General features: G+C 35.5%; 2 protein-coding genes across 2 annotated transcripts in view; both read right to left on the reverse strand.

The window, feature by feature from the left end:
- Nucleotides 1–18,361, reverse strand: part of LOC119075247 — a 30,399-nt gene extending 12,038 nt beyond the window's left edge. Inside the window, exons 1-2 of the mRNA XM_037181646.1 lie at nucleotides 17,523–18,361; nucleotides 17,146–17,369 (exon numbers count right to left, since the gene is read on the reverse strand). Coding sequence (XP_037037541.1) covers nucleotides 17,146–17,354 — 209 coding nt within the window. The 5' untranslated portion in view covers nucleotides 17,355–17,369; nucleotides 17,523–18,361. The remainder of the gene's footprint in view (nucleotides 1–17,145; nucleotides 17,370–17,522) is intronic.
- Nucleotides 18,362–21,110: 2,749 nt separating this feature from the next.
- Nucleotides 21,111–22,097, reverse strand: LOC119075259 (glycine amidinotransferase, mitochondrial-like). Its single transcript, XM_037181657.1, has one exon. The coding sequence runs from the start codon at nucleotides 22,095–22,097 to the stop codon at nucleotides 21,111–21,113; it is 987 nt and encodes a 328-aa protein (XP_037037552.1).
- Nucleotides 22,098–26,698: the final 4,601 nt, after the last annotated feature.

The raw sequence follows: 26,698 nt of genomic DNA on the forward strand, positions 1-26,698 counted from the left end.
TAACCACATAATAATAGCCATTTATACAACGAGAATCGTATGTCGTAACCATCGAACAGTGTTTCGGCTTCGCCTCGAGCATACGATTCGTGTTCCATGCAACGTTTTACTCAATTTTGTTACGGAATGAACTGTCTGCGGCAAAAATTTGTAACATTTTTCTTATGATTCGCTTAAGATGCACATGCATAAAGCTAAGACTAGCCTCCTTTGAGAGTATTTTTTGCCAAGCTACCTGTTGAGACGTGGCAAATGTTAGCGATTATTGATGTCGGTACCATTTGCATTGTACTGCAGTGTCTCAGGGTGTCTCAGGGTGTTGTTGGTAGCATATATGAAGGAGCGAAATATGCGACAAAGTTGAATGTTCGTAGGTAAACAAAAACCTGTGTTGGTAACACTGATTTGGCAGTTGAATGTCAAAATTTTATGAGAAGATGGTGTAGCGTGACGCTATAGCGCAGTCCGGATCATATGGAGTATTATCTAGAAAATCAAGCATTTGCAAGAAAGAGAATTCACAAAACAGATCCAGATGTTTATATTCTCTCGAGAAGTGGTAACTTTCGGTGAGATTGGCGAGTTGCATCCTTTCAAACAGCGCATCCCTACAATCTATACCGGCTAAAACTAACTTCTGGCTTTCAAAGACGAAAACTAATTAATTTTACTGTATTCCAACTTCATCTTTTAACACTATGCGGTATCAGAGCGGTGGCTTGATTAACATTTCAATTGATTGCACCGAACAAAAGCCCCATTATTATCGCATTTCTTTTTCATATTTATGTAGCCTTCACCTATACATATTTTGACAACCACTTAACACAATCCTTCGAAATAAGCGAACTAAATAAGTTTAAAAAAATGAAAAGCAAAAGAGAGAGAGAGAAAACAAGATTAATTTCCGAAGAATATTTATAACGCATCAGCGTAAAAGACCTCCTAGTTCATCGAAAGTTAAATGTCTGTTTTGGATGGATACATGCTTTCCGTTTGTTGTGTAGAAGTTAATATTTTGGTTTCGTTCTTTTATTTTTCATCTCCTATACAAAAAACCGCCTTTTGTTTGGGTTTGACACAAAACACAAATTTCTGGAAAATAATTTTTTTTTTCATAAAAAGCGTTGTGAAACAAGATACAGCATGTTCATTCAAGCGAAGTTTTCGACTTGATTATGGAAAGGTATCAGGTAAAAAAAAATTGTTGTTGTTTCGTCTCCCATAAGTGTGATATTGGTTTATCTTCAGTATACATTTCACAGAACATCTCGATGACCAAAACTAAACACGAAAAGGGCAAGTTATATCAATTAATTGGACAAGAATTGTAGAATTAGGGTAGGGTGGCAACAAATCGTGTGGATTTGAAAAACTTTCATCTTAATGCTTAATTTCCTCTTACCAAAAAATTACTCCGTGTGAGAGAATCAAAATTGAATTTTTTTCAATTTTTGCTTTGTCTATTTGACAGCTCGCTCTCTCACGGCTCTCTCACAGAGTACTTTTTGTTGAGTGGAATGGAAACTTAATACTTCTGCGAAATTTCATTTTCGATGGAGAGATGTTCGATAATCAGAATCTGCAGTTCTGCCGGCGATCGACACCAATGTGCGAGTTCGATGGTTTGAAGTCTTAGAATTAATTTAGGACTCATACTTGGACACACATTTTAAATGTGACATTTATATAGCAGTATCGATTTTTTGAATAGATTTAAAAACAGAATCGTCGCCGGACATGTTGTGATTAGATCGGGTAAAATCTGTCATGTGATCCATTCAACCAATACAGTTGAATCGTCAACATAAAAAACCTTGGAATTTTTTTTTGCAAATTTTCGAATACGAAAACTTGAAAAACATTTGATCAGAAAATTTTATAAATTGAAGTAAATCCTCAAAATATTCTCCGAAAACTAAAAAAAACAATCCAAGTCCACGACGACATTTCCTAAAAATCGGTAACAATCAGGCCGGAATGGCCATATGAGGCGACTTGGAAAATCACAAGTGTGTCTTTAGTTTTTTTTGTGTGCTATACTATCGTTTTTCAATAGAGCTTTTTCGCGCCTTTTCCCCACTTTAACACATTGAAATTAATTGCGGCTTGCCAACTTTCGGCACCCTGGACTTTACTTAAATAGTCGAGGAATGCCTCCAAATAAATTTCTAAAAATCAAAAACTGAATTCTAGATTTTTAGAAATTTATTTGGAGGTATTCCACGACTATTTATATAAAGTCCAGGGTGCCGAAAGTTGACAGGCCGCAATTATTTTGAATGTGTTAGGCACCTTTCCCTACATATCACAGGAGCGCCTTTCGGTACCCAGTTCGACCCTTGTAAAAATACTAGAAAATCCAGTAAAAATTGCAAAGAATATTCGGCAAAATCCTCAGATGGAAAATGTTTCTGCCGTTGTTCCGAAGTGGGACAAGCATCTTACGACACTTTGCATTTAATAATGCTGTAATTTAATATGGCAAAGTGTTTATCTCTCTGAAGTAGATCATACCTTTTTATATGTACACATCTAGTGAATCATACAGTTTGTTCAAAAATGAAATGCACAGTTTTTAGTATTTCGAGACATTTCAAAATTGCAATCTGTCAGATAGTAAAGGATGCGTTTAATTACCTGGCGCATTAAAAGATTTGAAATTTGAATGATTTTTTCCACAGCTACATATTTTTGCATGTTAAGTTTCTTACATTTTTGGCAGATAGCATTTTAATAGTAGGAAACTTAGATTTCGTAGGAAGAATTCGCGGACGGAAAAATGTAAATTTATTTTGAGTCTGAGTATTGTTCTACATCTACACGAAAAAAAAAAAGAAATATTCATTACCAATTTAGTGTAAAAAATTGGTATCGAATATATTTATATTTGTGGCGAATATATTACAATATACATTTGTAGCGAATAATTAAATATATTCGCTACAAATATATAAATATTTGTCCCAATTATGTTTAATTATTTGCCACAAATATATTTTGAAAAAATTCGCCACAAATAATTACAGTCGAAGAAATTTAGTTTTCGGGTTTTCCAAAGGTATTAATCTTATTTAACCCACACTTTATCCCACAACAATGGAATCCACAAATTTAAATTTAGTTAACACAACGGTCACAATGACGGCGCTGCAGTCACGATGTCAGAATGTGATATAGGGTGGCTAATTAAATTTTGGTTTTAGCTACATTTTCTCTTGCTTTTTAATTATTACATCAGGCTTCTAAATTAAGAGTACCTTTATGCAATATAAACCGTTTGAGTTTGAAAAAAGATGTTTTGTATCAGTGAACGATATAGGAAAGCGTTCAGTACGTCTCAACAAACAAAAGAACGTAAAACATATTTGTATATTTAGCCACCCTACGTCCGTCATCGCTTCTATTGTCTTCAAAAACATATTGTGTGCTTGTCATGATATGTATCAGAAGTTTGTTTATTTATGTGTCTCATCTAAAATGCTGGCCAGCAAAATTTTGATGATTAATTTCAACGGCAAAATTGATCTAAATGTTAAAATAATTGTGAATAATAGTGAAGTTAATGTGGTTTTGTTTTCTCTTCATAAAGTAATTTGCATCAGTTCGACGTAAAGTGCGGAGCACCATTAGAAAAAAAAAAACTCGTCGCTGAAGAATGATCAAAAAGTTGCTGGACGCATAGCTACAACTAATGCTTTGCAGGATATAGAATACAAATTAGAGAAACACCAAGAGCCGTACATTTGAAATCTTCACAATCATCATTTCAACTAAAGGCTTTTTTTAACGAAACGCAGATTCGGAACATTCTTTTTCGCCAAATTACAATTTGGCATAGGAAATAAATTCAACTCTTTGTACAAGTGAAGCTCCTGATTGAGCTCAATCATGAAAACAGAATCTGGTCAGGAATAAGATAAGAATATGAATATGACGAACTTCAAAGTTCCTGATTTATAATCCTGAGATGCCTGCTCATGCAGTTATGCTTGATGTTACGATTTCCAAAGAATTTTAATATCACCTTTTAGACAAAATAACAATTTCCAAGTCTGTTTTCTATTTGATTTATTTGACGTATTTCCGACCTCGTTCTAGGGTACACGGAAAATCCGTGAATTTCGATAAAGGCTGTGTAACTTATAATATAGCTGTAGTTTTTATAATATAGCTACTAAACGCATATTCTGTTAATGTTGGTTATTTACATGCAATATGAGTTACACAACTATATTATGGATTACAGAGCTACATTATGCACCGTGGACACATTTTATAGCTAGGATTTGCATATTGTAGCTGTGTACTCTATATCATAGCTGTGTAACGCATATTTGACGCATCAAAAATATATCTGTGTGCTGCATATGAGAAAATGTATGGGACCATGCATTCAAGTCGGACTAAATGTTAATATACAAACAAAAACTGTTCTAAAATATCTTGGCTGATTGTAATGAAGCTTGATGATCAGAATACCTTTTTAATATAGTCAGAATCCGTAGAAACACAGACGAATGAGAATATCAGAAATTTCACTGCATTAGAAACGAATTAGTTAATTAGCAAAATCGTAAAAACCAAACTCGTCATTTCACAGAAAATAATTGAATTCGTGATTCTTCGCGCGGTTTCAATTCACTTTCTTTCAGAACCTAGAACAATCCTTGTAGTGACAACTCACAAAAGTGAAATATAAAAACTACACACTTGAATTAGGCTGCGTGCCGCATAATATAGCTGCAGGATTTATATTGCCGTAGCAACGCTTCGAAATAAGAACGTGTTAAAGCACAAGCAAAATTAGTACATCAGCAGCATAGATGACGGTCGGATTCTCAGGTTAAGCATCAATCGGCGCGGTAAGTACTTGATGGGTGACCGCAAAATTCATGAACGTTTCGGAAATTTTTTTTATTTCTCGTGATAGATTTGAAATGTGGCTCACAGCTATAATATAAATTACACAGCTATTTTAACTGTAGTCTTCGCAATATACATTACACAGCTATATGCCAAAAAAAGGGGGGTGCTAAGTCCACTTATAGCCCTCACACGCATATCAGGATTTTATTATAATAAAATTTTCTGTGGATTATTTGTAACTTCATGAAAATATTAAGATGAAAAACCTCAGAAACATTCACATAAAAATTATGCTTTCCTAACTAATGTTGAAATAGCCTCCTTTTTGCACTCATTAGGAACTTAGGAAAATAACTACTGGGCAGTCGAGACGGTTTACTTGTAGTCCGAAATTATATTTTGGCTTCGTAGAACACAGATAAACACAAGAGAGAGGAATTATATGATATGCAGTACATACTGTCCCGTACAATCTTTTTCTAAATTAAAAGTTATAGTCAAATCGACAATATTGTATTATTTGGCGATTTGTCATATTTTGGAGTTTCTTCACACTTTCGCGATTTTTCTTGACAATTCATCATATTTAGTTGATTTGTTAAATCATCAAGAAAAGTCTCAGAAGTGTGAAGAAACGCCAAAACAAAGCACCTAGCAGGGTAATAGAAAAAAAATAGAGTCCTACTTTAATCGAAGTATGCGAATATTTCCATACCTTTTTTTTCTTAATGTCATTGCAAAATTACCATTAGGGCTGCTAATGGTATTATTGGTATCAAAATACTACTCTATTTGACGTGTAAAAACCTCTATTACCCTGCTAGGTGCTTTGGCCATAAAGACAAATTTTCAATTCTCTATGATCCTTGGAGTTTCTTTACTCTTTGGCGATATTTCTTGGTTTTTCTTCACATTATGGCAATATTTCTTGTTGATTTAACAAATCAACCATAATGATGAATTGCCAAGAAAAATCGATAGAGTGTGAAGAGAAGAAGAGAAAAATCACCAGAGTGTGAGGATGAAATGATAGTGTCCTCGGGATCTTCCGTTAAAGTATGGATTCCCTAGGATCTAACAAGATGCCGTTACCTGACGTAAAATAAGAGTTTCCTTAGGATCGAACCAGGCAGCATTTCGTAACTTTTATAAAAGGATAGATTCACTAGCTTCGAACAAATAACGCCTTTTAGATAAATTTCGTAAAAGGATAAATTTCCAAGGATTTGTTTAATCACCACGAAGAATCGCCAAAGTGTGAAGAAACGCAACAAAGACAAATTTATCATTCTTTGTTTTTGCCGGCATTTCTTCATCACTTGCCGATTTTTTATTTTTGGCGATTCTTCATGGGAATCTTGATTCATGACGGCTACGAGCTTTAGCGAAAACGAATGAGATGTTCCGATCCGAGTCTGCGGGCGAACTTCCGTTTCGTTAAAAAAAGCCTTTAGTTGAAATGATGATTGTGAAGATTTCAAATGTACGGCTCTTGGTGTTTCTCTAATTTGTATTCTATATCCTGCAAAGCATTAGTTGTAGCTATGCGTCCAGCAACTTTTTGATCATTCTTCAGCGACAAGTTTTTTTTCTAATGGTGCTCCGCACTTTACGTCGAACTGATGCAAATTACTTTATGAAGAGAAAACAAAACCACATTAACTTCACTATTATTCACAATTATTTTAACATTTAGATCAATTTTGCCGTTGAAATTAATGATCAAAATTTTGCTGGCCAGCATTTTAGATGAGACACATAAATAAACAAACTTCTGATACATATCATGACAAGCACACAATATGTTTTTGAAGACAATAGAAGCGATGACGGACGTAGGGTGGCTAAATATACAAATATGTTTTACGTTCTTTTGTTTGTTGAGACGTACTGAACGCTTTCCTATATCGTTCACTGATACAAAACATCTTTTTTCAAACTCAAACGGTTTATATTGCATAAAGGTACTCTTAATTTAGAAGCCTGATGTAATAATTAAAAAGCAAGAGAAAATGTAGCTAAAACCAAAATTTAATTAGCCACCCTATATCACATTCTGACATCGTGACTGCAGCGCCGTCATTGTGACCGTTGTGTTAACTAAATTTAAATTTGTGGATTCCATTGTTGTGGGATAAAGTGTGGGTTAAATAAGATTAATACCTTTGGAAAACCCGAAAACTAAATTTCCTCGACTGTAAACATATTTGTTACAAATGTTTATATATTTGTGACAAATATTTATATATTTGTCACGAATATATTTATAAACAATTTGTCCCAAATAATTAAATATAATTGTGACAAATAAATTACCTGAAAAATTTGTGGCAAATATAAACTTATTTGTCACAAATATAAATATATTTGCAGCAAACAATTCTTTCCAAAACTTTTTTTTCCGTGTATGATTTCTCTTAGATCGTGTTTCTATTCAAACAAATCGATGGTCTTTGAATACTCAAATCTGTAGAAAGACCGTCTGCTTCATACATTTAGCAAATTTTTTACAAAAAGTTTTATCAGCACTTGAAGTGACGATATTGGAAACACGAATAAGCACCAGGGAAAAAAAATTTGTCAACAATTATTTTCTACAAATATATAAATATTTGGCACAAATATGTAAATATTTGTAACAAATAAATTTGCAATTTATTTGTGACAAATATATAAAATATAAAATAATTTTAAATTATTTGTTATAAATATTTTAAATATTTGTGACAAATAAATTCCAAATTTATTGTGACAAATATTTAAATTATTTGTGACACATATTTTATAGATTTGCAACAAATATTTAAATTATTTATTAGAAATAAATTCAAAATTATTTGTCATAAATATTTAAAAAAAAAATGAGACAAATAATTTAAAATATTTGTCACAAATAATTTTGAATTTATTTCTCATAAATATTTGAAATATTTGTGACAAATATTTAAATATTCGAACCAAATTTTCAACATTAAATTTGCTTCGAATAATTGATTTTTTTTTTCGTGATGATTTTTTGCTGCTAATTGAAGTTGAACAGTTAGCCGCTGTACAACACCATCGATTTCTTTGAATAAAGACACGATCTAAGAGAAATTATAGATGTAGAACAATACTCAGACTAAAAATAAATTTACATTTTTCCGTTCGCAAATTCTTCTGACGAATCTAAGTTTCCTACTATTAAAATGATATCTGCAAAAAATGTAATAATAATGTAATAATGTAATAAAATGTGATTCTTCAAAGATTTGATTTACGAGTAATTGATGAACAGATTGTACAATTAATTAATGAAATTCCTCAAGAATTCGTTCCAGAAAACGATACTCTTAAAAAGGAACAAAAGAATTGGGACATCCCGAAGATCAAAAATCAATTTAATGAATTGTTCGAAAATGGTGACCTGAAAAGTCGTGCCAGACTACTTGCATCATCGACTAAAGAATCTTCAAAGTGGTTGCAAGTGATCCCATCGAGTCAATTAGGATTACTACTGGATAACAATTCTGCTAGAATTGCTGTTGGTCTTCGATTAGGCACTCAAATATGTGAGGAACATAAATGTCTTTGCGGTAAAACAGTCGAAAAAGATGGATTGCATGGTTTATCTTGTGTGAAATGCTCAGAAGGAAAATACGTTAGACATGATATTATGAATAACATATTCGCTTATGCTTTCTCTAGTGCAGGTGTTCCAAATATAGTACAGCCTCCAGGTATTTCAAGAGATGATGGTAAAAGACCTGACGGTATGACTTTGATACCATGGAGTCATGGGAGATCACTCTTGTGGGATGTTACCGTCCGGGATACCATGGCTGCATCATATATTAATGATTCATCAAAGAAAGCACGGTCCATTGCTGAAAAAGCAGAGAGACATAAGCATAACCATTACGTTTCTTTGAAACAAAACTATTTGCTAACCCCACTTGCTTTCGAGACTTTAGGTTGCATGGGTCCGGAAACGAAGAAATTTATTGATAAATTGGGCTCTTTAATGAAAAAGGCAACGGGTGAGGTAAAATCAAAAGAATACCTTCTGCAAAGAATTTCCATCGCAATTCAACGTGGTAACGCTGCTTGTATTTTGGGAACATTAGGGAAGAAGAAGATCGATGATATTTATTTACTGTAGTTTTTAATTTTTGAGAAAAGATCGATGTTTTACCGGCTGCGCCATAATTGTGAGCAGTCTTTTTTGTCGCATTTAAAATAAATATTCTATATCATATTAAACGCATCCTTTACTATCTGACAGATTGAAATTTTGAAATGTCTCGAAATACTAAAAACTGTGCATTTCATTTTTGAACAAACTGTAAATGAAATGAAAGTAAAATTTCATATCATTTCATCACCCGATTTCATGGCACTCAAATAATATCGAAGACTCAAATTAATGGAAAGAAAAGCGTGGAAGTTTTGCAATCAACAATTGCAGAGCTTTAAAAATGTTTTTGACGATATTGCGAAAAAGAGGTTTCAAACCTGGAATTCTCCGCGAGATGCCTAACCTGTTCCGAGGCTTAATTTTGCTTTACCACGAAGTTCTAAAACTGAAAACTACATGATCTGTGGTGTTGATAGATTAGAAAATCATTTGTCAATCGGAAAAATAATGAATAGAAAATACTTTTTAAATTGGTAAAAACTAGAAAAATTCTCAAAATCAAAGAAAATTCCTTGGCACTATTTCTGGGAAAACATTTTTCTTCATAGTCTTGAATTTTCCCACATTTTCCTGGATTTTTCATATTTTCTTCAATACAAACTTTGCATTTTTTCAGGAAAATTCTAGAAAATGAATGGAAGTTCTGAAAAATCCTTAAAAAAATCCTTGGAATCAAGAAAATCCATAAAAATTGATGAAAACCATCGAAAATACAGCAAAAACCTTATAGAAAATCATCAGAAAGTCATTGAAAATACTCAAAACGATTTTCTTCGTGGTTCACGAAGTGGTGCCTGACACCTCGCTATACTCAAAAGCACTGTAACTATAAAAATGCAACGAACTCAATCGACAGCATATTATTGAAAATTGAAAATTATTGAATTTTCATGGGAGATTAGATACGATACAACTGGTTGTTCGTAACAAATAACCATAAAAGATGGTTGTGGTTTATAATGCCAAACCCGAACAATGTTGCTCCGAGAACTTATGCAATCTTAAAGCGCATTATTATAGTTGCAAAATTGCACAGAAAAAGCCAATTACCAGCTGCTGTGCGTATGCATTTCTGAGTAATTCAACAAAGAAGTCTAATCGAAGCAGACAAAGTAATGCCGATATTGTATAGTACTACACGATCTTGCCGTGTTTCTGTGTACGAATGGCAGCAATTTTTTTTTTAAATAAATTTCCTTCCATTGAAATGGAATTAAAGATTAAACACAGTTCTTTTTGCGAACGCTGCATTACACTCGATTTTTCCATATATATATTTATGTCGGCAATTGCTGAGTGCTGAATGTATACAATCGTCTACTAGACTATTATCTGCACTCCATAATAAATAGATAATCAACATAATAAGTAATAATTGTATGTTTCTTTTTATGCCCGAGTCAGTTGTAAAATGTCGAGAGGTACAGAGAGAAAAAGAAAACATTAAATTACTTCATCAGATGTCATGTTCAGATAATTTCTATCCCATTGTGCTCGACCCGGTAAAATCTTTACCAGTAAAATTAGACTACGAAAAAACGTTTAAGCGCAAGAGATGGTTTCGCCAAAAGTCGAAAATCTGCCTGATTTGTACACTACACACAGTGTACATACAGAAGCTTCTTAAGCTGTATGGGATCGTTCAAAAATGTCAGCAGATCTCGATAAATATGCAACAATTTGACACGTTCGTTTGGAACCGCGAAATGATTTTGGTCATCGTATCGGCATTTTTTCCCAATAATTTTTAGCATGAACCAATTGAAGACATGTTTTGCTTTATATACAAAAATGTTAATTTGACGCAAGCTCAGGTAACAACATACCTTGAACCTAATGTATGCATCACGCTGTATTGTGTGCGTGCAACAAAAAAAACGAATCATCTTCGCTTAAACTGAATATATTAAAGAAGAAACCAACCAACGAAACAGCAAAATTGCAAAAGTGGTTGATCTATCGAATTTTAGCATTACAGTAACATGATTCTAACAAGTATTTTCAATGTACCATTGCTTGTAAATACATGCACATAACATTGAACAGCCACAGGTGCTTCTTTTTCTCCATGTAAGATAAATGGTCTGTGATGTGTTAGATGTGCAAAAAACGGAAAGAAAAATCGAATACGAAAGGTAAGACAATAAACAGATGGTGTAAGTGTCTCGCATGGACTAAATTACTTGAGATTTTATAAATTTTGTACATTGAGCAGATTGACTCAACTACGGGCTGAGTAGTAAACCAAATTTTAATGAAATGTAACTCTTAGTATGCAGACACTATTAAAACAGCGAAATATACAGTTGTTCAAGTATTCTAAAGTGTTGAGACAGGTGAGAGTAAAGTGGCTAGGAGATTTTTTGTAGATTTTTACTAGACGAATTTGCTGATGTACCGTTGACTAATGTATTATCCTTCGTCACAGATAGCAAATGGCTGGATCAGCATTAGGACGGATTTCTTCTCAGTCATCACTATAACCATAACCACATCATCGACAAACAACAATAGCCCGGCCTATTACTAACACACACACACACACACATCATCAACCAAACGACAACAGCCAATTAGAAGGGTGCAGCTCAATCGAACCATCAAAGACTATATTGTGCTATATTCTAAGATTATCCTTGAATTTGAAATTTAATGTAAGAACATATCAGTACGCTACTGAATCTTTTTTGGAATTAAAATTCAATTCCCTCAAGAGATTACTTTCATTGAATCCCACATCATTAGGGCCTGGAGGGATTCTATTTTAATCTATAGATAACTTCGTGCAAAGTCCAAAAAATTGCAGATCTGTTACTGGTAAAGTGGTCTCACAAATGAGAAAGATTAAACAAAAATTATTTACCTGACGTGATTTGAACCCTAACAGGACCTCTAACACACCAGTCGAGAATCTTTACACTGAGCTACCTCGTTCTCCTTTGGAGTTTATTTCGAGCCGTTGTTTCGGAGAAAAATGGCCCTCGAGGGATTAAATGTGATATTTAATTGCAAATTCCATTCAATGCAAAAATCACGAGCCCACATTCGAAATATTTCAAATTCTTAATTTTTTTTTTAATTTTTATCCAAATGATTCAAATTGTGGAAAAACTTAAAGACTTAGAAAATTGTAAAGCGTTTACAGACGTGAAATCCTATCTGTTACAGAAGATTCAAATTTCCATAATCCCCAGCAGGGGATTACAATCTAATCCCAGAAAAATTTCTAACTGGAAGTCAGGGCCTGAATATTTGACAAAATTTAACAAATGCTCAAGAGTCAATTCGCCAAAACTTCGAACAGCTTATATGGAATCGAGATTCAAGCCGACGGCGATCCAATCGAGCTATGGCTCAAATGAATCGTCGTTCAATTCTGATAATATTGTTGAACAACTTTTATTCCGAAAATTTTTTGTTGGGCTGTCATGGTCCTTAGAAAATTTTTCTCCGAAGAGGTCCCGAAAATCGTTTTTTATCAATTACTCCAACATGCGAGATGTGAATAATGTCAAATTGTGCACGTTTATGAAGGTCAGTGAGCTGAATATTATTGACCAAGAAACGCCTATGTTCGGCCCACCCAGCCGCCGCAACATGTGAAAAACCTCGAAAAAACCGAAATTTTTGAAGGGCTCTGGGCGGCTGGGAAAGTTAGTAGCAGGAAGCTGTAACCCGAAGTTTTGTAGCTTACTTTAAGATCTATCCATTGACACCCCACTTGACCATAGCCACCGTTCCAGATAGAAATGGAGTTGATTTTTCACAATGTATCCCAACCCATCAAATTTTGGAAAATCATCGAACTTTAAAGTTCCCCAAATAAGGTTTTTTCGAGCGAATTTTATTATTTTTAGGTTTACGAGATAATAGTTAGTAAAACTAACTTGATACAGCGAGAAGATGTCTCATAGATCTTTTTTGTAGAGGCCAAACTGCTAAAATGAACCAAAATGCCAAAATTTTACCTCACCAATTATTTGAAAGTCGACCTCAAAATTGTTTTCTAAGGACCATGACAGCCCAACAGAATTTTTTCGGGAAAAAAGTTGTTCCATGATATTCCTAGAATTGAACGACGATTCATTTGAGCCATACCTCAATCGGATCGCCGCCGGCTTGAATCCCGACTGTTCGAAGTTTTGGCGAATTCACTCTTAACAAACATTTGTGAAACATTCGGTAATCATTTGTGAAATATTTGTCAAATATTAGGCCCTGCTGGAAGTAATCCCTGCCGGGATTAGAATTTTAATTCCGGATTTATAGAATAAATTCAGAATTTGAATTGAAAAACGACTCTCATATAATGCGAGTGAAAGACTCACAACGCAAGTTAAAATTAACTGGTCTTCGGTGTTCTCGCTCTAATTATACCAGTCTATGAGAACATCGTGAATGGGAGTACTTGAACAGTTCTGTTTGCTTTTAGAATTTTCAGCAGACATACAGCGTCAATATCCGCATTTTCAAGTTGTGTATATCACCGAACTCACTTCGTAATGTAAAGTATAGTTTCCACTTAAAAAGAGCACTTCGTTTAGCCTCCGTCTACATGACAGTTGTAAAATAGAACAAAGGAACTGTCACGTAAACGGAGTAAAAAATTGAAATAAATTCAATTTCCACTCCGTTTGCGTGACAGTCCTTTTGTTTTATTTTACAACTGTCATGTAGACGGAGGCTAAACGAAGTGCTCTTTTTAAGTGGAAACTATACTTAAAAGTTAAGATCATCTTCTGTCACATGTGAGTTAGAGCATAATGAACATGTGACCAAATTCAAAATTCTCGGTAATTTGCAATCAATCAATGATAAGATATTTCGATATTGCATAAAGCCTCCAATTTATACATTAATGCATTGCTGATTAATTTTCCATCTCACTTGCGAACATATAGGCACACACCATGTAAAGTTCACAACACTCAAGCCGTACAAGCCAACGTCGTTATACTCCCCATCCAAAATAACGCCACGTCTAATATGAATGCTTCCCCATGCGACGTTGCTTTGGACGTTGAATTCTCCGAATTGAAAACACATAGCAATTGAAATGTTTCCTTTGAGTCAGTGTGTACTAAACACACAAAGAAAATTCTCCGAAAGGAGCCAAGGATCCAGGAATTAATTTTATTTTTGAATTCACATACTTTCTGCAAGGTTATTGAAATTTACATGAAACGGCTTGTTTGCTTGTAGGTATATAATATCACAAGCCGAACTCATTGCAATTTACCGACTGTGGCGCATACGATTCAGAGTTGAACATATAAAATAAATTCTCGAAGGTTTTCATCCTGCATGGCAGCAAAACAACCCGTTGGAAGAACATAAAATAATGTTTTGTACGGTGTGTACCATACATGACTTTTCAATTTTTTTTTTCTCGGAATTGTCCAACTGCATATTGATAGTAATTTACGGAATGAGCTTTCGGAGCTGAATTATCCTGTTCGTGCTCTGACGGACAAATGGATCGGCGGTTCCAGTAGATTTTTTATATGATTCTCCTCATTTTTTTGTGCAAATTCACGTCTTTCTTATGCAACAAAGGTTACTCAGATTGGTCGGTGAAATGTAACTTCTCTTAGCACCAGTTGAAGACATTGGACGTATAATTGACACCTTAATGTGTGCAAGATTTAGAAATATACTTCAAATGTGTTTCGCACAAGATTTGCATCAGTTTATTAGTAGTTATGCATCCACAATAACTCACGGAACCCTAGTTTCGGGTGAATTTGTTTTTCATACCGTTGGCCACAAGTCAAATTCAATTCGTTAGATTGTTATACATGCCAACAACACTGAATACTAACTAAGGCAATTCCACCAACATTATAACGCCAAACATCAGTTTGTATTCCGCTAAGCGTTTGCGTTACCATCTATTGTTTATATACTTTGCTAGGGATAGGCTGTAAACACACTATCAATTTTGAATAGAGTTGGGACATTTCAACCTGTTTCGACGCAGAACGTCAACAAACTTGCAACAGTGGCCGCAGGCAATATGGCTTGTTGTCGTAAAATAAATGTTTCCGTGTTTTGGCATGTTTCCGTCACAGAGTTGGATAAGACGTTGCATGCAACACGAATCGCATACTCTGTTATATTATCGCACACGATGTCGATTGCTCGAGGCGAAGCCGAGGTTTTTGTTGCATAAATAATTATTTTAATAGGAAACGGGTGACATACAGAAAACCATCATATTAACAAACAGTCCGTAATTGACGAGTGATGGAAAATACTTGGAAATGAACATTGATGATTTTGGCAACAAAAAGTCATATTATAATGGTAACAACGAATTCTCCACGCTTATCAGTCCATTAACTGTGCACATAATTGATATTGGTATTAACACACTATTTGCATTTTATTAAAAGCTATTTGCCGATTGTTTAAACGAAAAACGATTGTCAGAGCATACAGTCATAATGGTCGTTTCGTCAGAAATGATTTTTCTATTTAACTTGCCCAAATTTGTGGAATGGATAATTTATGTTTTTCTCATAAAAATTTCGTTTCAGTAAACATGGCAAGCATGGAATGTGCGAATGATCGATATAATTATGTAAATATACAGTCGAGTGTCTTCCAAGACAGAAGTGTCAGCCAGGCGATAATAAGTTTGTGGCGGTTAGAGAATCGTTCAAATAAGTTCTAGCGTGTAGAGAATCCTACAGTTTAGGATTCATTGTTAATATAGTTTCAACTCAATAATCATCGACACACAGCGGAAGACTTAGGCAGATCCAGACGCGGTAATGTTACGGCTGACATAGCCTGTTCAAAAACTTTTCCACTACGCCCAGGATAAAATTATACATCAAACCGAATATACCGCAAAATTCGTGAAAATAATTAAATTACGGTCATGCACGATGCGGCTGGAGCAGCATGCGAATATTGTGTAAGTTTTTAATCATATTAATAAAGGTAGCTATGGTTTCGCTGGGATTATATTGAATTTCAATGAACTGATGCTGGATGAAAGTACAGTAAAATGGCAAAAGCTGGGAAACTCTCCCATCAATTCCGAAATTATAATTCGTATTACTATACGTATGCGACTCGAATGGATCAAACGGAAAGCGGATATCATCACCCCGTTGGCATGTAGCAGATAAATTTAAATATTTCTTTTCGACCGAATTTTAATTCGCTTAAATTGACTTCTGGGAATTTCTTTTGTTTCTTCTCCTCTTCCAACAATAATAGCATTACGTAGGTTGAAGTTGTGGGATCCGATCGGGGATAACATCAACATTGGCTTTGTTATCAACTTCAATTTCCACGACGATTGAATTACATAAAATGTAACCGAATCTGCCAATGGCAATTCTACGTATTCTGTTCGTTCTTCTCGTTTTGTTTCATAAAAATTGAGAAGCTGAAGTCAGTTGACAGATATTATTTGGCAGCACCCACTAATAAGCGAGCTTTATACGTCAATAACGTGCGGCTTGTTGGCTGTAATCTGAATCATTTTTTGAGAAAACTAAACCCTTTGACGTACGCATGAGTATAACGGTCATTGATGATTCCTACAACGAACAGTGCCGTTAGCATTTTGTTACTAAACAACCAGAGGTTTGTAATCGTGAAAAAATTTACGTAAATTTTCCAGAATTTTCGCAAATTTTCACGAACTTCGCAGTTTTACGAATTTCGAAAAAAATCGCGAAAATTCGTGAAAATTGGCAAAGTTTGTAAAATTGTATGAAAATTTGCGAAATCTACGTTTTCACGATTGCATACTCTCAGAGCATTGCTCTTGCTCTGTAAGCAACACATTTGAAAAATCTAGGGCAAGTTATATCAAAAAGGTCTCTTCAAGAGAGATCTAAGTTAGGGGCTGATGACGTGACACAGTCAGGGAAGGGGGTCGTTCGACAAAATCTGACGGTTTCTACAAAATTTGGGTTAATTTTGACCTTTTTTGCGCGATGAAGGGGGATGGAGGGTCGTTTTTTACAAAAAGAAACGAATCAGTGTCAAAACCAACACAAAAATTCACAACCGACGATCATCTACAATTCTCAATTATACAAAAAATGTTTTTTCCGTTTCAACTAATAAAGTCATACCATTCAATACTTCGATATCCCTTTGCGCAGCAATGTAAACTTTTGAATGCTCCTATCACAGCATATTCTTGACTCACAGCTTCCTTGGTTAGTTGCATGTTGGTGGAATTTTGCGATTTGTGAAACTGATTCGATTGACAATGGTCAATGCCTTCGGCCACACTTAGCAATGATATCACAGCCAAAACTTTAACAATGCTACCGAACATTTTTGATTTCACCTGATCGATTATTATTTGAAATGGAATGAATTTCAAAATCGGCACTGGGTTTTCCCACGGTTGTGACACTTTCTATAAAATGTTTTCATAGAATCTACCAATTTCTTTTGACAAAATTTCGTCCCAAATTGGTCCCTTTTATAGGTAAGTTTTTCCGGTTTTTCCCTTCTATCTTTTTAAAAATTGTTCTTGTCGATTAAGTGGATTTTCAATTTATTTATTTCGTTCAAAAAGTCGACCGGTAGTTCGACTTTCGTAATTCACACCAATTCAAATATTAGATTACCGTTCAAATGATCTGCTTTTATATTCTTTGAACTAAAATAATATTTTCATTAAAATAAAATTCAAACTCGCTTTTATCATTGGACCAGACACTACATCAACAACACTATGTATGATGTTACATTTATAAGTATAATATTCTTTAACATAAACAAACACTTGATGACCGATGAGGAGAGTGCTTTTATTTCAAATAACAAAAATTTAGTTTTAAAGAAACGCCAAGTCAGCATTCGGTGAAAATAACAATTATATTACAAGAACCATGTCTCGAAGAATAAAAGAAATTCACTCAGAGCATTATTATACACACGGGAAGCGCAATTAATTTATTTTTTTCCTATCCAACATCGCATCCAGTCTAATTATCAACATGTTATAATGTTCCAAGAAATTATTAATTTTCATACTTGAGTCGTTCCGATATTTCACAATATTTTTTTTTGTATTTAATTCTTGTTACGATATTGTCACGAATCAAAGATAAAATAAATAAAAAAAAATTCGGTCGTCGCCTTCGTCAGTTAACTTTTTTTAATGATAATTAGATAACATACACCAAAAATTATGAGGTGTTCGAAGTAAATTAATATTCGGAGCGTAATTCACGTTTTCCTGGTCATACACAACGAAAACTGTTTTTAACGAAAAAGATTTGCGCTAACATAAATAATATCTCTACACGCGTCGACTGCTACAGCTATACTAAATATTGAACGTTTGACGGAACATTTCGTTCCCATTTCATTTTCTTTTGGCTCTCTTTCTCACCGTTACTCACTCTCTGAGGTAGCGACACATACTATACATCGTATATATTATAAAACAGTCGTTTTTCCACTGAAATTTGAATGAATGGGAACTTTTGGTTGTTTGCAATTCAATTCTCAAAGATACACGATTGTACATTATATAGTTATTCTTGGAAAAATTAATTCATTTATTGAGTTTCGGCAGTGAAATTTTGCAGCACTCGTTTCGAGTAATCAGGGTTTTACAACCGGAGACTTCCGAAGATAAAATTTCATTTTTTACAAAAAATATTTTTTCTCGATGCGAATTACCTTTACTGTAAAATTGTGCTATGTGGAAGCCAGGAAACTATTGTATCTGAACCTATCGCCTAGGTCGAATAGCTATGTGGCAAAATCTGCAGCACAAAGTAAAATTTTACTAGAGCTACAATTCACTCAATATCGAGAAATTGAAAAATCACCGATGATGTTGAACGATATTGAATAATAAAATATTGTAAATAACTGTTGCGATGTGTCCTAAAGGTGCTTTCAGTCTCAAATAAATTCATCCGTTTACACAAAAATGTTCATCCGTGTACTTGATGTGTTTTAACAATAGATCATTTTCATGACCTTGTAAACGTCAGACACGATCCCAACTGTCAGACATGTCGAAAAATATCGAATGAATTGAACGAACGATTTTCATATAAAAATCAGTAAATTGAACGCAGTTAACGTCAATTGATTGAGGTTAAGGACAACTTGACGAAAAATTAAGTGGGGTTACGTTGACAAGTACCGTATAATGAAAATAATCTATAAGGTGACAATTATTTTATTACTGTTCATCAAGCAGTTCGTTGTGAGTTGTATGTACCGGTTGTCTTACAAAATCATTCAGAATGAGAGAATTCTCACCCTATTCAACCTAAGTGGCACGTCCCGGTATCTAAAATGGTAAATTTGACTTTTCGCCACATATTTTTCCCGATTTTTTCGATTTCCCGGTATCTAAAGATTTTTTCTGAAAACTTCCCGGTGTCCAGGATACCGCGGATAGCGTGAATTTCCACACGCGAAGTGGCAGTCGGGAGATGAGCCGACTGCTAGTGGCTCTAACAATAATCTTCTCAAGGAGGAATCAAACGTAACCATCACGAACAACTTTCACATACGACTTTCGACAAATCGTATCCGATCCACACACAAGAGGTAGAACGTAATCGTGACTCTAGTAGCAATACCGAAATCGTAAATCACCTGAGTCGAGAATCATCTGTAAACACATCATGTCTCGCCACACCGTTAGGCTAAAATCACTAGATTCGCAATAACATAACGTAAAGATTGAAAGAGCTCAAAACAACAACGATCGCCGTCGCACGACAAACTGATCGGACTAGCTACAAACCTTCTGTGACAAGAAAAGTCACCTGATGCATGGCCCATACAAATCAGACAGTCACAGCCCAGTATGTCAATCCAACATGGGGCACATTCACTCCATTGCATTCCATAAAGAGAACAGTGGTCCCACTTGCAACGTTCCTCGTACGAATTGTCAGTCATAGTTATGTCAACGAAAAAGTCATGGAACTACACACCGCAGACAATTCTCCTCGTAATAAACGCCAGAACTAGGGAACGTTCCCTGTACGAATCGTCAGTCAAAAGTACATCAACGGAAAAGTAATTGAGCTGCACACCGCAGAGAATTCTCCTCGTAATAAATGCCCGAATTAGGGAAGGATCCTCGTGCGAATCGTCAGTCAAAAGTATCCACCTAGACAGCCACACAGCCTAGAGAACATCAAGTTCTACCAAGGGGTCCCATTCACAGCACAGACAAACGCAATTCGCTAAAGTTGCAATGTACATACCAGTAGTCCACTTCAGATAGTCATATCGTACAAACCACATCCATATCGTAGATATGCAATGGATCAGTCTACTCCGGATTTGGTTCTGTAGACAGCACAATTCCTATCCTTCAGGTGAGGAGCTTGCTAATACTCCTGCATCGTCTTTAAGGGTCACGTCCACAATTCGGTCAGGTGTTTCAATAGAAAAGAGGGTCGTCCACTGGTTCTCTTGCACATTCATTCGGGCGCTCTTGCTGGCAATTCGTCTTTAGATTTTCATAATTATCAAGCGGTATTCTTAGTTTTCAAAGAAAAATTTTCACGAGCCAAATTTTTTACGTCCGTCTATTTTCACACCGCCTACTCCTTCCTCTGTTCCCGAAAAGAACGTTGCAGGTAGTTCCAATCGAATCTATAAATCCATTTGATCGAAATATCTCAAGCCGTCGTACTTCGACTACTCATTACCCATAAAATGCTTAATCAATTAGACATTATTATCGCAATAATTCATCAAGACATCTTCTTCTTAAAAGTGTCACCGAAATTGTTAATATTATGACATTACAGTAGATAAACTTAGGTTTTAGTCTTGGGCCTATATATTTATTGTATTGCTCTATTATCCCACTACACTGTTAAAATCAACTCAAATAAAGTGCGTCATGACGACACTACTCACAAAATAGTTATTTGCGTATCAGGTTTGTACGATTGATTTTAGGCAATTTCGCTTGTCTAAAATCAATCGTACGAAACGGATACGCAAAAAAAAATCATTGGAGGCGAAATAGTTGCCAAAGAACAAAATTGCAGAAAATTACCGTCTTTTCAACTAAACCTGAACAACATCTTCGCTATTGATATGGAAAGTAGTCTTTGCAGCTGTCATTCCGACGAATATCCCACGTCGTGCAGTGTAAAGCACCACCAAATTCGTACACCTTTCGAAATGGTATATCTATGACATCAAAGCCATTATCCTCCAACAAATGGTGTAGCGGTTTCTCATTTTCTTCAACAATCACTTTAGTTGGAGATATAGACAATAGATTCATTGACAGCCATTTTGAGCACTGACAAAATGGAGGTGGAACTTCGAATACCGGCTGCGGTGCTACTATAAATTTCCAGTCATTGTCCAACCAAAGTTTTCCCGAATCTTTGTCGGGTAATCGATCCGGATTTGTCAAACATAGGCCGGGTCTCAGTGGGACAAATGTAGCATCAATGTGAACAGGGTAAAGATTTTGCGGGAAATACATTCGATGTACGCGAAATTTGTCACCCAGTTCTCGTGAAAGCCATTCTATTGCAGCGTCATTGGTGACTAAGCTCTTCTGAATGAAGATATCTTTGCCACATCGAATAATATCGGCCGCCTCCATGATCGGTTCCTTTTCCGTAAGTGTGTACCTGCAGTCACCTGCAGTCTTTTCTCTAGTCCAAAAACCAACATCGAAGCAATCACTGTCGAAGCTAGCCTTCGGCATGGCTTTCCACAACATAGTTTTGTCCCGCGTCCACAGATCTCGAATTACATTCCTGTATGGAAGATATTCGAAAAATCTCGATCGTTTCGCCATATTAGCCTCGAATATCATATCACCCAAAGTAATCATGACATCTCTCGGACAAGCAGTTCCGTATTGTGATTCAACTGACCATGACGGTGTTTTTGTCGCAATGCAATGATCAACTGACGCTGGCCGCCTTACATCAATTCCCTCACCCTCCAAAATCGCAACGAGCATGTCTAATTGTTGGTTCGCCCCATCGATGACTTCCTTTCTCTTTCGTCCCATCGGCCATGGTAATCGATCCTCGATTTCTTTGTGATGCATTGTCGGTTCCATAAAATTTGGTTCGATCGGTGGGAAGCAAGAATTGTCCGCTCTACCGACGACCACCTCTTCTAATGTTTCCCATTCAGTCCACGAATTGACAAGTCTCATCCCAGCAATTTTACAACACTTTTCCGTTCGAACGCCGGTACGTTACTGTTATGATCGACGATTTTGACTAGGTCAATTAACTTATCTTTTCTGATAACGCTTTCGTGTCTTCTGATTGGTGTAGTGGTACTGGCATAACTATCGCCACTACTTATACAAAATGCGTCATTTTATGTATCATTATGTATCAGACCAGCGCGAGTTTCCCAGCAGCTCGCCGTCACCTTAGCTAGAGTTATTGACCTATGAACCGAATCTGAATTACTTACGGACGCCTAGAATAACGGAAAGTTATTGGGCTCGTATCCGGTAGATTTACCCTAAAGCTGTGAAATTTCGTACTTACAACGCAAAACACGTTACAAAACAAATCGTGTTTGACACTATCATGACTGATGATTTTAATCACTTCTTTAAGCGTTGTGGGCTATTGATTACCGCACGTGCGGTCAGGCCCGAATTTACTATCGAAGGAAGCATGGATCGAAGAAACTAAATAGCGCCGAAATCATCAATTATGTTTAGGCTGAGGGATGGCAAAATACTAGTCTCTTTCAAAAATATGGACTGGCTGGGATTGTTGAAATGTTGAAAAAGTGGAATATGCGACAAAATCGACAGACCGTCTAGTGCGAAGAAATTATAGGAAATAGTATTTTTCATGCTTCATACGAGAGCCGAGAGTAGAAATGTCAATTTTGAATTATAGATCATTTTCATGACCTTGTAAACGTCAGACACGATCCCAACTGTCAGACATGTCGAAAAATATCGAATGAATTGAACGAACGATTTTCATATAAAAATCAGTAAATTGAACGCAGTTAACGTCAATTAATTGAGGTTAAGGACTACTTGACGAAAAATTAAGTGGGGTTACGTTGACATGTACCGTATAATGAAAATCATCTATGGCGAAAGTAAAATTGACATTTCTTCACTTTCGGCTCGCGTATGAAGCATGAAAAACTTAATACGTCACGCGAAATTGAAATGTCATTGTGACGTAAATAACTATTTCACACCTAGTACCTGAAAAGTGCGACTTGGTCGGATATTAGCAACATGATTTTATCTATTGTTAGCTGAAATGGTTGAAATATTCATAATTTTCAAGCAAAACACATCAGCACAAAATCCTGTTACATATGATCGTAGTAGGATTCTGTCAATTGCGTGCGCATAAGTTGCTATATTGGTTATATGCATAAAGTATATAACTAAATATATAAACTTGCTGAAAATTATGAATTTTTTCAACATACAGTAGATAAAGTTTAATTGTTCTGTACTTCTCAGAGAGAGGTATTTGCGGCCAAGAATAGTATTTTTCGTACCAAGACAGAAAATGACGATTTTTCCAGCACAAGTAGGTGACAAGCTGTCATTCACATGTGTATTCTAATTATTCTATCTCACCACAGACATACCACCTTATCATTTCTTCTCTGGTTCTTACCAATGTAAAACATGATCGTGAAATCCTGACTTTCAGTCAAGGGAGCAATAATGCGAAAAAGTCGTTAGCAGTGGATCCATGCAAAGTTAATCACATTTCCATATCAAAGTACAATCCGTGAATGATAAAAGGTACAACAAAAGTGAACTCGAATCAGCTACAAACGTAAAATAAAAATCAAAAGACTTCACCTACTACAACATGCATGCTTACAACAAAAAAAAAATTCAATCACCGAAAGGCAAATATACTCTAACATTATACATGTTCACCTTATTGTGAGATCAGTTAACGAGGTGATTCATAACTCAGTGGTCTTTTTATGAGGGTTTTTCTTGCATGTCACAACACGAAAAGGTGCACAAATTTCTTGAAATTTTGTGTGTATGTGTTTGTGTGATCATTTTATCATCGTAAAAATAAATTGTTGAGAGAAGTTACTGAGAAAGTGTTTGTGAAATTAATAGGAAATTAAGCAGAAATTTTTTGTAGAGAGATTGCGCTGACACCATTACGGTTTAGGTCAGATTTCAGTAAAAAGTATAGCTGTGCTCAGATTAAAAAAAAAAAACAATCTCAAGGGTTAAGAAGGGTTTCCCCCTAAGAAAAATCAGCAGTTTATCGAAATTTGCATGCATTGACTTTTCTCGGGACTGGTCAAACGGCTACAACCAAATCTATTTTTTATTGATAGCTAGCACATTTGTCTTAAGGTCCCTGACCGTGATGTGCGGATGCGAAAACCTGATCGTGATTTGCTTATGCACATGTAAAATAAAATATACCGCAAATCACGGTTATGTTGGATCTTGATTTGCGGTAAAATTTGTATGACGCTTTCTTCTTCTTTTTCAGCCTGTTTCGATCCACTGCTGGATGTAGGCCTCTCCAACTTCTTTCCATTTCGTACGATCCATTGCCATTTGCTGCCAGTTTGTACCTGCAATATTCTTAATTCCGTTTGTCCATCTCTCTGGTGGTCTACCTGTAGCTCGTCTTTTATATGGTCGCCAGTTCATGATCTTTTTGGTCCAACGTTCGTCTGTCCTTCTTGCAATATGTCCCGCCCAGCTCCATTTCAGAGATGCTATTCTTTCCATGACATCAACGACCCTGGTTTGTTGTCGAATCCATTGATTCGTCATTCTGTCTCTGAGTGTTATTCCAAGCATACTCCGTTCCATGGCTCTTTGTGTCACTCTCAATTTATCTTCGGATGCTTTTGTTAAAGTTAACGTTTCCGCTCCATAAGTGAGCACTGGAAGGACACAAGTGTCGAAAACTTTGCGTTTCAGACTATTATTCATTTTGCTTTTGAAAATTAGTCTGAGTTTTCCGAACGCTGCCCATGCAAGACCAATCCTACGTCTTATTTCTGCAGTTTGGTTGTCCAGACCTAACTTCAGTTTATGTCCTAGATATACATAGCTGTCGACTCGTTCAATGACAGTGTCACCAATTTTGATTTCTCTATCGTCCCCGATGTTGGTCATGACTTTTGTTTTCGATAAGTTCATCTTGAGGCCAACTTTGCTCGCCTCTTCACTTAACTGTTGTAGCATAAGCTGAGCCTGACCTAGATTCGCTGCTATCGGTACAATGTCATCAGCGAAGCGTAGATTGCTCAGGTACTCTCCATTTATCTTTATTCCCATTTTACTCCAGTTTAACTTCCTAAAAATACTCTGTAGAATCGCCGTGAATAATTTCGGTGAAATGGTGTCACCCTGCCTTACACCTCGGCCAATTCTGAATTTCTCCGTGCTCTTATGAAGTTTTATACATGAAGTAGCATTTTTGTACACATATCGAATTGTGTTGGAGTACCTTGAGTCTACTCTACATTCGTCTAATGCGTCCAATATCGACCATGTTTCCACTGAATCGAAAGCTTTTTCGAAGTCTATGAATAGCAAGACTATGTCGATGTTGTATTCACGACACTTCTCAATAAGCGTTCTCATCACCTGCAAATGGTCGTTTGTGCTGAAACCAGATCTGAAAGCAGCTTGTTCAACAGGTTGGTAGAAGTCGAACTTGTTAGTGTTCCTCTTCGTAATGATTTTCATAAACAACTTGTAGAGTGTTGACAATAGGCTTATGGGTCGGTAATTTTCCAGCTTTGTTATACGCTTTAGATACCTCCAAATATCGGTCTCTATTGAATTTCATATAAAATACCACAAATCACGGACACCATAACGCAAATCTCGATCCAATAAAAAAAAAAAACTTAGTTAAAGAATTTCTTTAAATATCGATTAATTTTTGATTAATTGCGAAGCCAAATGTTCAATCTTCATAATAAAGTCTACCATTACTCCTGGATGTCAAAGGATTTCAAGAAAACGACGTACAAAGTTAAAAATTGTCACAATACCACAAATCACGGTCAAGGACCTTACATTTTTCAGAAAGGATTCTGTTGAAACGATTTCATGGAAAATAAAATACGAAACGAGCCTTAAGAGGCAAATATAAGCTAATACCATTTGGCTGAGAGTTCCGAAAAAATAGACCCAACAAAAATCTCTTCGAGAAAAGTGTGACGCAGTTTTTGAAGTACAATTTCTAAAATGAATGATATCGCTAGAGTTGACGCTTTCAGCAATTAAATTTTACACCTAATTAGTTCAAACAAGCTGGCTTAGTTTTTCTCATCATCTGCCAAATAATTTTTACAAAAAAAAAATTTGACTGGAAACAACCAAAATTTTACCAAAAAAATCTGCGTCGCATGTGGCAGATAAATTTTCTTGCTGGTCTGTTCCTGAACATCTTTGCGACGCAGTTTTTTTTGGTAAAATTTTGGTTGTTTCCAGTCAATTTTTTTTTTGTAAAAATTATTTGGCAGATGATGAGAAAAACTAAGCCAGCTTGTTTGAACTAATTAGGTGTAAAATTTAATTTTTGCGTAACGAAGCTGAAAGCGATATCATTCATTTTAGAAATTGTACTTCAAAGACTGCGTCACACTTTTCTCGAAGAGATTTTTGTTGGGATATCAGTCGTTTTAGAAGTTTTAGAATAC

Source organism: Bradysia coprophila, unplaced genomic scaffold, assembly GCF_014529535.1.
Source record: "Bradysia coprophila strain Holo2 unplaced genomic scaffold, BU_Bcop_v1 contig_193, whole genome shotgun sequence".
Classification (NCBI taxonomy): Eukaryota; Metazoa; Arthropoda; class Insecta; order Diptera; family Sciaridae; genus Bradysia; species Bradysia coprophila.

Bases quoted from the DNA above. Each gene is read 5' to 3' on its own strand.
- LOC119075259 (XM_037181657.1), bottom strand. From the start codon at position 22,097: ATGCATCACAAAGAAATCGAGGATCGATTACCATGGCCGATGGGACGA.